The sequence below is a fragment of the Curcuma longa genome, unplaced genomic scaffold, assembly GCF_044706935.1.
Source record: "Curcuma longa cultivar G26 ecotype Majalengka, Jawa Barat unplaced genomic scaffold, ITB_CL_G26_1.1 contig_17752, whole genome shotgun sequence".
NCBI classification, from domain to species: Eukaryota; Viridiplantae; Streptophyta; class Magnoliopsida; order Zingiberales; family Zingiberaceae; genus Curcuma; species Curcuma longa.
The window spans coordinates 114506-127573 of NW_027430657.1; the positions used below are offsets into that span (position 1 = coordinate 114506).

Here is a 13068-nt window from a genome sequence, read left to right on the forward strand (position 1 = left end):
AGAGGGGTGAATAACGTACTCGTCTTTTTATCAATAGTAGCAGCGGAATAATAATAAAATAATATAAAAAAGAAGAAATCAGAATTTTAATGTGGTTCGGCAACCCTTGGGATCCCTACTCTACCTAGGTACTCAACCGTGAGTCCACTAGGTTCGTTCTCCTTTCTAGACACTTTCTGGAGGTGAAGAAACTTTTTTCAAGATTCGTAAGATACAATCACAATAACAAAATAATAAACAATTAAGAATGATAATTAGAAATTAAATAAACTCGTGTATATCCGACTAGAACCCTTGAATGTCACAACATCCTTTCTGGTGCTTTCTAGATCACACGGACGGAGTTTAGAGCATTTTTTGAGCACTTGAACAAAGATGGAGGATAGTGATTCATGATAGAAGAGGTTGTCTCGAGTGCCCTTTTATACTACTCGATTGGCACTTTTCCGGTCGACTGGAATCTCCTTCAAGTGACGGGACTCAATTGGAAACTCAATCCTCCGATGACTTAGTTGGGAACTCATTCCTTTGGTCGACTGAACTCAGTTGAAAATGTAATCCTCCAATGACTCAATTAGAAATTTACTCCTCTAGTCGACTGGACCTCCGATGACTCTGTTGGAAACTCAATTCTCTTTGAGTTAAGTTTTTACTCCCAGTTGACTGGAAACTCTCCTAGTCGCCTGGACCTCAAGTCGCCTGAAAGCTCTCTGATCCCCTAGAACTTCAGTTGCCTGAAAGCTTTCCCAATCACCCTGGAGTAGTTTGTCCTTCCAAACTTGATCCAGTTCTCCTGAACAAGCTCTGATCTCTTGAGTCTTCATCTGGCTACGTTTTCTTGCAACAAAAACATGCAAGGAACACACAAAATATGTAAAACATAGCACTTGGTTTACCTAACCTATTAGATTCACTTGCTTGAAGTTCACTCCTCCAAAACTTCTTCTTTGTCAAGTGTTCAACTCCCAGCTGAGCCACTTTTGACTTAATTTAGTTCCCAACTAGATCTTCTCATGTTTAGCCCTGCTAGAACTTTCACTGTTTGGTTCCCAACCAGGACTTCCACTACTTGGTTCACAACTAGGACTTCCATTGGTTAACTCCGTTAAGACTTCCACTGTCGGATTCCCAACTAGGACTTCCACGATTCACTTCCCTAGGATTTTCCATCAGGACTTCCTTTGCTTAGCCCTGCTAAGACTTCCATTGTTTAGTTCCCAATCAGTCTTCCACTGCCTAGCACTCCCCTAAGATTTTCCACTAGGACTTTCAAATAGTTGGTCTTACTTAGACTTCTCACTCATTTTCAAATTTCAAATCAAACTTGACTTGCTTGGACTCTATACTCAATTTGGTCACCCATAAGCAAATTTTCTTAAACATATTGTTCAAATCAAACCATCAAAATCTTAGAGGTCGATTGTGCCAATAATTTTTTTATTTTTGATGTTTGATAATATATTTAAGTTAAGCTAAATTACTTAGCCAATAGTCAGATTTTATGTCAAATTAGAGAATTTAACATCCTTTTTCTTCCCCTTTAACATACATTGAAACTTGATCATCTAAAAAAAGCCTCCATTTAACTTAACACATCATCAGAACATCCTTGTTAACTACAAGGAAGACATCCTATGTGTCTTAGAGGGTTAGATGTTTTATGGTTGACCTAAATATCTAGAAGCTAAGTGTCGATCAACACCAATTATTTTCAACGATATATATATATATATATATATATATATATATATAACACATGTCATCAAACATGAAATATCATTCAACATCATGTAAACTTATTACTTTAAAAATATTTTAATAAAATATTCTTAGGATTTTTGAAAATCTTTTCAAAAATATTTTCAATTTAAGTTTTTCTAACCTCTCATCCATTTTAAGTGTGTTAATATACACAATGCACAGTCGTCTTAATATTTTGCGAGATAAGTTTTTCAATTTTAATTTGGTTAAATCAAATCCTTTGTCTAAGGACAGATTCAAACTTAGTTTTAAGTTCGCCAAGTCAATATTTCTAAAATAAGCTTCCAGACTCTGCTAAGTTACAATGGACATTATTAAAGTAATCATGTTCCTAAGACAAAATTTTTCCCAAAACATTCAACTCAAAGACTTAATACTAAGTCTTGATCTAACTAGCTTAGATTGAACTGAAGTAGCTTCAGCTAGATTCACAAAGTCAATTGATCAGGTATAATGCTCAAGATTCAGTCTAGACATGCATCGATTGAGTTTCTTTAGCCTACTATCATCTCAATTATCTCTGATACCGTTGATCAAGATCGAACCACTTAGCCTACTATCATCGACAGCGATATCTCCAACACGAGCAAGCGCAATGCATTAGGAATCTTGTGACCCAGTGGGGTGATCGCAGGGTCAGTGGCCACAACTTGGGGCGTCGAATCCTCCTCTCTCGCTGTGTTTGTTGGCGGTGTCGTTCTTTGTGCGCATCGGGGTTAACAGGGAGTGATTGGAGTTGAGGTCGAGGGTTGTGGAGGTGGAGTGAGAGAGAGGGGAAGGAGAAGAGGAGGCAGCGACAATAGGATCGACTCCGAGGATGGGGAAGCTTGCTTGGTGCTACAGGCGGAGTGCTCCGGCGAGGAGTCAAAGGAGAAGGCGAAGGAGATCTTGAGGTTGCATACGACAGCGTGGAGGAGATTGTTTTGCCTCTCACTTCCATGCTTCCGTCCGATTTCAAGGGGAAATAATAATAAAATTAATCAATTGATAGATTTAAAATCCATCTGTTATTTTTTTTATACGCAAACAAGAGAACGTATCTTGACTCTCGTGCAATTCTTTTTGCAATTGACTAGCAAATATATGTGTGTGTTGAAAGAGGTTGCTTTCGAAGAAGTTGAGTTGGTTACAATGGAACCAAGTTGTTGAAGTGGACAAGGGTTGAATCTCGACGAAGTCGAGACAATGCCCTCCTCTGTCGTTGTCAATTACAGCTTCTCGATTTACCTTTTCACAGATAGTTATGGGGCTGACAGTGTGGGGCTGACCGTGTGGGGCCGCTGAAGTGGTGGATTTCACCTTTTTGCTGAAGTGTGTTCAAAGAGGTTAGATGGCTTTGTGAGTTTTGCTATAAAATTTGAAAGAATGTGATCCTAATGGATCAACTAATTAACATTTAATAATACTTATATTTTTTTTTTTAAAAATTAAGAGTTATATTAAAAATTAAATAACATTCAATCCTTTTGGTTGAATGAATTTGATATTGGATATGATTAACTTAAGAAGAGGACTCCTTGTTGAAAAATAGAGTATGATTTTGAGCGATATCTTGCCATAATATTATAAATACTAGGTAAAGAATAATCTTAAAGTATGTTTATAAGTAATATTTTGTTGAGATAGTATTTTGAAGAGAAAAAAAAGTCTTTCTTTCTGATTCCCAAGATTTATTAAGATAATTTGTTAATCTTAAGTATTAGAGTTTTCAGAAAATGTAAATTTTAAAAACATAACTTCATTTAATATGGTACAAAAAAAGATTGCACCAGCCGGGAATCGAACCCGGGTCTGTACCGTGGCAGGGTACTATTCTACCACTAGACCACTGGTGCTGATTTGTTTGTTAGGAGAAATATTTAATTATTTAAAAAATATAATTTTCTCCCCATATTTTTGGTTGGCTATTATTAAATGATTACACATTTGTTTATAAAAAATTGATTAAATCACTTTATATAAAGCATATTTATTAAAATGAATTAACACTCGGCACCTATTTATACGGTACAGATTAAAATGAATTAAGATATTATTATTATTTATGTTCATAAAAAATATTAAATATATAAAATTCAAACATAAGTAGATATAATTAATTATTTATGTTTTTTCTTCTTCATCATCAATCATCATCTTCTACCTTCTATCTCAAATTAAAGCATCATACATCCAAATATTAATGTATTAATCTTGGGGAATGACAAAGGAAAATGAATTAATTGTTGAAAATTATTTACCAACCAACTAATTAAAAATTTGTGAGGTTTAGTATAGTTAAGTTGGTTATTGCGCGGGATAGATTTGCTGAAGTGGGCAAGGGTCGAATCTCGACGAAGCTGAGGCAATATTCTCCCTTGTAGTGGCGAAATACAATATTCTCCCTTGCGCTTTTTTTTTCCTCACAAAAAAAAAAGTGAGATCAACCATATGAAATCGTTGGGGTGACAGATTCTACCTTTTACTGAATTGAGGTTTAATAGCATGATTTATGGATGAATGGAAAAATGGAAAAGTCAAACTTAAACATATATTAAAATGCCATGATATGATCAAGGACGACGAGTTTTAGGTAGCATGGATTTATGACAATATCAATTGGGCTAAGAAAATTGAGATCTTTAAGTTTGAATTTAGATCATAACCTAACACCAAATTAAGGAATAAATAAAGAAGCTTTAATCTTATTCGGGATACAATTAACACTCAATTAAAGGAAAGAAAAAGAAAAAAAATAGCCAAACAACTAAACAATTGAATAGATTTGATAGAATAGGACTCTTAATTCACTCGATACTTAAAGTTAACAATTTTTCCTATTGAATTTACTCGAGTTACACTCAAATTATGATCTCTCCAAGTTTTAAAATATTGAAAGTTCATTAAAACTCAAAATTGGTTATGAACAATATTTTATATACATCCAACCTATCTAGTCCAATTTGAATATGTCTATTTTATTATATATATATTTTTTGATAATTCAGATACTAATTTTTATGATCTGATTGGGTAAACCACTGAAAAAATCAACTTAAATCAAGCACAACTAGCCAATAAAATTGATGAATTTAAATAATTTTAAAAAGATTAAATTTTATTCAATTTGATAGGTATTTTTTTAATTTAAAGAAACCAAAATTATTAAAATAAATTATTTGTTCTTATTTAAAATGATAAATATTAATTGAATAGAAATAATTAATTCTGTTTGTTAAAATTAAATTAATTACTATTTCTAAAGTTAAATTAATATATATTTTTAAAATTAAATTAATTATCAATTTTATATTTTAATAGGTTAAATTATTTTTTTAAAAGTGAATTATTATTTTTATTTTGAAATTATTTTTAAAATTAAAAAATCAAACCAAATTTTATTTAAAAATATAAAATTAGTTTGTTTTAAAAAAAATTAATTTCTTTTGTATTTCAAAATAAAAAGATAGATCTACATATCAAAGTAAATATATAGATCTAAAAAAATAGTCACTCATAATTACTTATATATTCCTCAAATTTTAAAATAGATAAGTTTACTTGTACAATTAAATATATGTTTTCAACCTGTGTATTTTTCGAAAAAGATTAGTTATTCAAGCTATTTTTTCTGAAACAGTTTAATTGAAACACACTATTTGAAAATGAAGAGATAATTTGGTTGAGAAATCGGAGAGTTATAAAGAATTATAGAAATTCTGTATAAATAAAATCATTAAAAATGAAAATTATATATATATATCACATTAGTTTTATAAAAAAATATGTTTTTAAAATATATGTTTTATTTATTTCTTTAAACCTTTTAAGTTTTATTATCTAAGAAATATCCACTCGCCCATATCGCTCCCCTCTTGGATCTGATCCATAGGCATCTCTCGAACGCTCTAGCTGCTTCTTCATGGAGCACCGCGACGAAGAACTGCTGCAAGAGGGAAGGTACCTTTTCCTCTCGATCGAATCCCTCGATCCTCCACCAGTCCCGGCGTCCATCGGATTAGGGTTCGTCGTCGCCTCCGTCGCCGTTGTCCGATCGCGATCCCTCAAACCCCTTTCCACCGCCATCAAGCTCGCCGACAGCGCCATCAGCGGCACCACCGCCCTCCAAGTCCTCCACTCCCCGTCGCCCAGATCCCTCCTCCTCGCCTCCAAGGCCCTCGTCAAGGGCTACAAAGCCACCAAGGGCTTCGTTCCCGCGGGGTTCCGCCCCAAGCTTCCCACCGCCGTGTCGGCGAGGCTCAAAGCCTGTCTCGGCGCGGTCAGCTTGCTCAAGCACACGAGCTCCCCGCTACTCGCAGACGGCCCCTCGGAGATGGGAGTCCTCAAAGGCGGGTACAAGATTTCGAAGAACTGCGCTAAGGTCATGGAAGGCTTCGTCGGCCTGCAGCTGAATTCGGCGCTCAGGGAAGGGATCGATGCTCTGGGCCTGATCGTCAGGGCCACCACCGTCGGCAAGGAGATTAAGCGCTGGCTTCTGATCGAGCGGTCGAAGAGGAGACGGATGGAGCGTTTGTTCCTGCGAGGAAATTCGAAGCCCAGAGTTCGCTTGAGTTACAAAAGATCCAATTTTGAAGGATTTCAACTACTCGAAGGTGATTTTGTTGCTGTGCGATTTCCTGCAATGGAGAGGCCTCTCATCAATGAGATGGATTTACATAAATCTCTCTCTCAGCTTCTTTGCTTGTCAATTCCTGTATAATGTAAGAACTAGATTATGCTCATAGAAGAGTAGAGTGAATTGTAAACGAATCGACCAACAAATTTAAATATCATAAAATTTAATTGGATTCGACTTGTTTGCATCAATCTAAAAGACTTCTAAAAGACTACAGCTTGTAGGAGTTTGAACAGCGGAAGTGGTTCTTTGTAATCTAAGACTGACATAGTTTCTGAAATTGAGGTCTTTTAACAACAGTTTGATCCTCAAACCTTTCCCTACGTGTAGATTTTTGGAGAGAGAGGTGCTCGAATGTTCTATCTTCTCTTCTCACTTGCTTTTCACTAATATATTGAGTAAGTGCATTTAGTAATTGACTATGATGGCCTTTACTCCTATTGCTCTTAGACCATAAGTTTTATTATACTGATATATTTTATTCTCTTCAATTTGTCTTAGATGCAAAAAGCCTTTGCTGCATATAATGTTTATTCTGTTAAGTTTGAGTTGATGCGTTGGGTGTATTTATATATTTCATAACTTAGGCAACGAAAGAAAAATTAATAATTACATCTTCTCTTTAAATAAAAAATAAAAGAAATAAAAATAATTTAAACTAAACTAATTTGATTCATTTTATTTCATAAGATCAAGTTCATCATCGTTTTCGATCTGCCAAAAATATCTTTCATTAAAACTAAATCAATTTGGTTCATTTCATTTTAAACTCATTATTTTTGTCCTTTGTTCGTTCCAACTATATTTTATTTCATTTATTCTAAGAATCCAATTTTCAAATTCATTTTAAGTCCTTCGGAGAAATTTATAGTACGTATGACCCAATAGATTCCCAGCTATGTTAGTCGTCTGTAATTAACTATTAATTACGAAATGATCATGAGTGACCCCTAATTGATTGAAAAATCAATGATTGATTCCAGAACTATTTCTGAATCATTCAGCAGCTATAACGAGACATGTCTCGTTCATTTCACCGTCTTATACTCGCTTAATGTAGGACATGATTTATATGTGTTAGTCCCTACTAGGCTGACTATGTCACACTTAACTTAAACTGTTATCTTGTCCTGTGTAATCAAGTTACTTATACATGTATTTAAGAGTACCATACTTTTGATATGCAATGTTTTGGCTAAAGACTTCAACTAACAATATCCTGACAAGTAATCGTAGGATATACATCTCGTTTTTCAAGGAGCAGTAAATCCTTTGTCAGCTATTCAAACACCTTCGGGCACTTCGACTTCATCTCGGATCCACATCTCCTCGGAGATGTTTGCTTAAGATGTAAAAGTATAAGCCTCCATGACCAACATTACTTGAATACTGCAAGTAAAAAAAAATCGCACTTAAACTGCACTAAGATCTTCATTAATATATCTTTATATGCATATAATCATATGAAATCTCATGATAAATCACTCTAATGGACTAATTATCTTTAATTAGCATCCACGTTTAACTCTTAACATCCAATGTCTCCAGCTAGTGAAAACAACTACTTGAAAAACTAAGAAATTTAAAACGTAATAGTCTCAACAAAATCGATGACATTAATGCTCCCTTCATCAATTCATCGATTAGAGATAATTTTAATATATTCATAATTGCATAGGTAGAGATACTCACTAGATTATGATCCAATCACAAATTCTCTCATACTATAAATCGTATTACGAATATTTAATAAATGAGTTTAAGATCTAATCAAACACATAAAAAATATACATTCAAATAATGAATTTTATTTATCCAATAAATAATACATCCATAAGGCTTGTTCATTGTAGCAAAAAGTGAAATCTACCATCCAACGATTCCACACATTCGACCTCATGACCATCTGTGAGGAGGTAAATTAAGAAGTAGTAGTTAGTCACTGTGGGAAGGATATTTTTTCGACTTCGTCAAAATTTAACCCTTATCCATTATAACAATATCTACCCCCAGTAGTCAATTCAACCTTGTCTTCGGGGCTAAGAGGCTTGTTCATGCATATACATATGGATTCATCACAAGTGGAAAACATAATTGAAGAAGAGCAGACTGGCAAACATAACATGATTCCTTGCTTTATTTTTATGATCATAATAATAATAAAAAAAAAAGACAATTGAATAGACATATAACATGAAGATGAAAGAGACTGTTAGTTCAGAATAGGACCGTTCCCAAAAATTCATACAGAAGGAAGGTCCTATCTTGGGTACATGAGTACATCAGGCATGTTGACAGGAATGTCACAAAGCCAATGGGCAAGACTGATTAAGCTGGACATTTTTTTTCTCACCGCCAGCTAGTGTATTGTATCTCTTTGAAGTTGTACCAGTCACAACTGGATGAATGGCATAAACATTGATCTCCATGCCATTTTATTGAAAGGTTTATTAGCTGTATGGACTGCTGAATCATGAATGTTTATGGCAGCAAATGACAAACAATAACCAAACTTATTGAGTCATATGAGTGCTGATCCAAGATTCAACAGGGAAATTGAAGGAATTCACACCACTAATGTGCGGAAGGATATCCGAGTCTAGCATCTCATCTTCTTCCTTCACCATCATCTACAAAAATGCAGCAGCGCGTTAGGGAACACTCATAACTGTGCTTCTCAATCTTCTGAAATGAGGTATCAGTCTTAATGAACTAAGTCTAGTTTGCAAGTAGTTAAGTTTGTAAGCAACTCCTCAAAATGGAATTTGATGTGTTCCTAAGTTTTAAGCCTCTTAGTTCTTTGTTACCTTCTTTGATTCGGTCATCTCCGTAACCCTGTTTCTTGGATCAAACAGATATTTGAGGAAGAACGATAAAATAAAAGTCCATCGTGTGAAATAAATTAGTGCTAGAGAAAAAGTAGTGTTTTATGAAAAATGAGAAGAGTGCATTACTTCTTCCTCGTCTTCGAATTCATGGTCATTTGAGCTGGGTTTTGTTACATCCCCAAACTCATCATTTTTTGCAAATCTCCCACGCACTCTAGGCCGGCTGTCTGCCAGAGTTTTCCTACAGGCATACTGCAAGAATTGTATGTATGAAATTTCTGTAAGCATACAATTCAAAACCTCAAGTCTCACAAAATAGTTTCTATGCATTTTAATTACCTTGATCTTCTTGCTAAAGTTTCTTTGGTTTCGCTTCTTCTGGTATCTATGGATCTTCTCCTTCCTCTCCTTGATTGACAGGCGACCGACCTTGAAGCTGGAGTCATCCATCGACGAGACCACCTCAGGCGCTGGAAGCAGCACCTGGTTGCCGCCAGTTCCAGTCATCAGGTGTTGGCTACATCCTCCAATTACCTTTACAAAACATATCAAACTGTGCACAATCTTTTTATAAAAGGGCCAAGGTAAAGTATATTGTTGAACATGATACTACACTACTGAAACAATAATATGCATATCCATACTTGGAAATAAACAGATGTGAAAGTTTGATCAACATAAGATTGAGGCAAACAGTTTAACAAGCTAACATGCATGGTGTTCTTGCTAAGTGCTGCAAGGAACTGAAATCCATTGTGTGTATATATTCTCCAACATGTTCTTAAAACCATAAAGATTGTTGAAAAAAAATAGTATATGAAATTTCAGAATGCAGTGAGAAAGAACCATGCAATGCTATGATAAATGAAAACTGTAAGATTGATTATCTAATGTGCCGATACCTGCAAATCACCAGAGCCGAAGGAATGCTGCAGCGCGACTTCCTGTCCGTACACCCCCAGACCACAGTCCAACCTCTGATACTTGGCCATGTTAGCCGGACCACCGAATCCGCCCTCCGGCACTGTCGTCGGCATGCTCATCATCCCCCCTCCCGCATAAAAGAAACCACTCGGCGCTTCTCCTCGGGCAATCGAGCTCCGGTACAGCATCGGACCCATGCCGCCCTCCTCCAGAGCCAAACACGGCGACGCCAACTCCATCCCCAAGAGCCCCGCCGATTGCTTCTGCTGCATCCCTGCCACAGCGGCGGCGTAATACTCACCCTCGCATAGCCGATTCGGTTGACACCGGGCCGCCGCGGCGGTATACCCGCTCGTCGCCGGGTCGCCGACCGAGATCCCGTCTTCGAAAGAATAATGAGGATCCCCTGCGAAGGGCGGCGGATAACCGATGAGCGGGAGGTTCACCGAGGAGGAGCAGGCGGACGGGCCGGCGTAGCGAGCCTGGGCGAGGAGGTCGACGTCCGGGGCGGGGTTCGGCAGCTGCGCCCCCACAGGCGCATCGAGGAGAGCGGAGAGCGCGGCCGCGTCGAGGGCGTTGAAGGGGGAGAAGGAGCCATCGTCCGGGTAGCAGGGGGCAGGCGCGGATGTGGAACCCCCGGCGCTCACCGCGGCAGACGAGGAGGAGAAGACTTCGTCATCTGTGCGGAGCAGGCTCGCGAGGGACGAGAGATGCTCCGGCGACGGGAAGAGATCCTCGTCGACGACCACGGCTTCGTCGCAAGAGTTCAAGATCCGAGCGGCATCGGAGCTGGAGATGCACTCCTCTTCCTGCTTTCAAGCATCCCCATTGTTAGAAATCAAAACATCTCTGAAAGTGACATTTCAAAATTCAAATCAAGCACTGTCAAAAACAAAGCTCGATCTAAAAACAAAACAAAAACCAAAAAAAAAAAAAAAACTATTCCAAATCCACTGAACTGATGACACGCAGCGGAATCAAATGGATCGATCGACGAGATCGTTCTCGGAAAGCTTTAAGACCTTCGAGCTAATTATTGCCAAACCAAAGTAAAGACAAATTATCGACAAGATATATTCCCCATGCGTTAACGGATAGGGTTCTTCCCGCGGTGCCTCAAACTGTGTGCGCGTGAAGAAAGGCATCGCGCAAGGAACGATCGTTGGCCGAGCCATCACTTCTATCGATCGATCCTCGATTTATTCCGAGCTCAATAATGAAAATTTAAAACAACAATAAACAAATTTGAATGATCCGGGATTTTAGTAAGTCTTTTGACAAAGTCAATCAGATCGATGACGACGAATCATCAAAATTACACAAAAAATAAATAAAATGAAATGAAATGAAAGAGGTACCTACAATGGAGAATTGCTCGGGCGGCGACCTTGGATGGATGTCCTCCTGCTGCATGCTGCTGCTTTCACTCTTCAATTCGCCGACTCGATATCGACGACAATAATACTGTAACAAATACAAATTAAAACAAATTTCCTTTTCTTCCTTCCTGTAATTCAACTATAAAGCTGGCTGGCTGGCTTGAGAGCGAGAGACACAAACAGTGGAATGATAGCTGGGGAATAAAATTCAAGGAAAAGGATGGAAGGAATGTCTTGGCTCAAACCTGCCATGCACCTTCCGTCTACATTTATAGATGATGCGAGGTGGCAGGGAGGGCAGAAGCAGCGTGGGCCCCTCGCCGGGTAAATAAAGCGGGTGGGGCGGGGACATCCAGAAAACGAGCACAGGAAACGTACGCCGAGGGTGCGTGGACCAATCGACGGCGAGCTTTTGGTATAGCATTACGCCGTCGCCAGGGCGGTGGCCTGGGTTAGCGAGAGGCCCAGTCAATACTCGTTTACGTAGCCGCGCCACGAGTTTTACACGCACTCCGCAATGAACGCAGGCGTCCGCTTCAGTTGGCGCAGTCAAGAGCACGTGATGAGGAATTTTTTCGGGTAAATATATGATTTTTTTTAAATAATATATATATATATATATATATTTATATTTATATTTCTGTCATTTCCGACATATCGTGAGGATTGGGATAAGGTTTGACCAATCAGATATTAGGAATAACTATTTCAGCATCATCGTCGTGAGGCACATATAAAAACGTTGAGCAGGTATCGTCGAAGGCAGCGCAGGCGTACGTACGCGTCGAGCGGCGACACGCGGGATCTTGCGTCGCGTCGTGGTGGCGAGCGCTTGATCGGCTGCCGGAGGAATGGAATATATTGTCTCGCGACTGGAATCCGTCGATATTCGGAGCTCCGGAGGCTTCGGATTTCGTGCCCGGTTGCTTCTTTCTCCGCTATGGCAAAAAGGGACTGCGGACGCCCGTTCCAGTTGCTTTATTAATTTTCTCAGAGGTGTTTGATCACATAATACGGTAATTCATGGATACTCCGATCAGTTGCAGAAGGAATCCTGCACTTAAAGGAAGGGCACATCTCGTGCCTGTGAATGGCCTTTAAGCTTTTTTATCCCTGTTTCAGCAGCATGCTTAAAATGAGAGCGCCGAGTGGGGGGAATTGGTGCTTCTCTCGGCCATGGCTAGCCTTGGAATTAAAGGTCAGTGAGACAGTGGAATTGGGGGTCACTTTTTGGGAGATTGATGGGCATTAGTTCTGTTGGGATTAGATCAAGGTCGAGTACTACATGTCTTGGATCATTAAGTTTTGACAGTGCAAGTATGTGTGTGTTCTTCCTCCTGTGGAGTGGGGATATCTTTGGAGCTAAGACAAGAGATTTGACACTAGAATGTTATTCTTCTCACTAATTTGATGTGCTATTTTTATGGGTTTTTTTTTGTTTTTTTTAAAGAAAAAAATATGGCCCAAATGTTTTCCTACTTTATGGTGTCTAGCAATAGGTCTGAGTAAAATATAGATGAAATCGAATTAACCGATCGAATTGATCGAAATTAGATGTTCG

General features: G+C 38.1%; 2 protein-coding genes and 1 non-coding gene across 3 annotated transcripts; 1 reads left to right on the forward strand and 2 right to left on the reverse strand.

The window, feature by feature from the left end:
* Window positions 1–3525: 3525 nt before the first annotated feature.
* Window positions 3526–3596, reverse strand: TRNAG-GCC (transfer RNA glycine (anticodon GCC)). Its single transcript has one exon. It is a non-coding gene; the product is annotated as a tRNA-Gly (tRNA).
* Window positions 3597–5626: 2030 nt separating this feature from the next.
* LOC141816707 (uncharacterized) lies at window positions 5627–6567 on the forward strand. Its single transcript, XM_074704456.1, has one exon. It carries the CDS (start codon window positions 5663–5665, stop codon window positions 6458–6460), a length of 798 nt encoding a protein of 265 aa, XP_074560557.1. The 5' UTR covers window positions 5627–5662; the 3' UTR covers window positions 6461–6567.
* Window positions 6568–8515: 1948 nt separating this feature from the next.
* On the reverse strand, window positions 8516–11687 carry LOC141816708 (uncharacterized). Its single transcript, XM_074704457.1, has 5 exons — window positions 11491–11687; window positions 10107–10937; window positions 9544–9738; window positions 9331–9456; window positions 8516–9006 (listed from the first exon to the last, which is right to left on the reverse strand). Exons 1-5 carry the CDS (start codon window positions 11539–11541, stop codon window positions 8890–8892), a joined length of 1320 nt encoding a protein of 439 aa, XP_074560558.1. The 5' UTR covers window positions 11542–11687; the 3' UTR covers window positions 8516–8889.
* Between the last annotated feature and the right edge of the window lie 1381 nt (window positions 11688–13068).

Excerpts from the sequence above, each read along its gene's own strand:
- LOC141816707 (XM_074704456.1), top strand. The coding sequence starts at position 5,663 with ATGGAGCACCGCGACGAAGAACTGCTGCAAGAGGGAAGGTACCTTTTC.
- LOC141816708 (XM_074704457.1), bottom strand. The coding sequence starts at position 11,541 with ATGCAGCAGGAGGACATCCATCCAAGGTCGCCGCCCGAGCAATTCTCC. Across the intron at positions 10,938-11,490 it reads CGCCCGAGCAATTCTCCATT|GAAGAGGAGTGCATCTCCAG; the intron begins GTAGGTACCTCT and ends GCTTGAAAGCAG. Across the intron at positions 9,739-10,106 it reads TCGGCTCTGGTGATTTGCAG|GTAATTGGAGGATGTAGCCA; the intron begins GTATCGGCACAT and ends TGTTTTGTAAAG.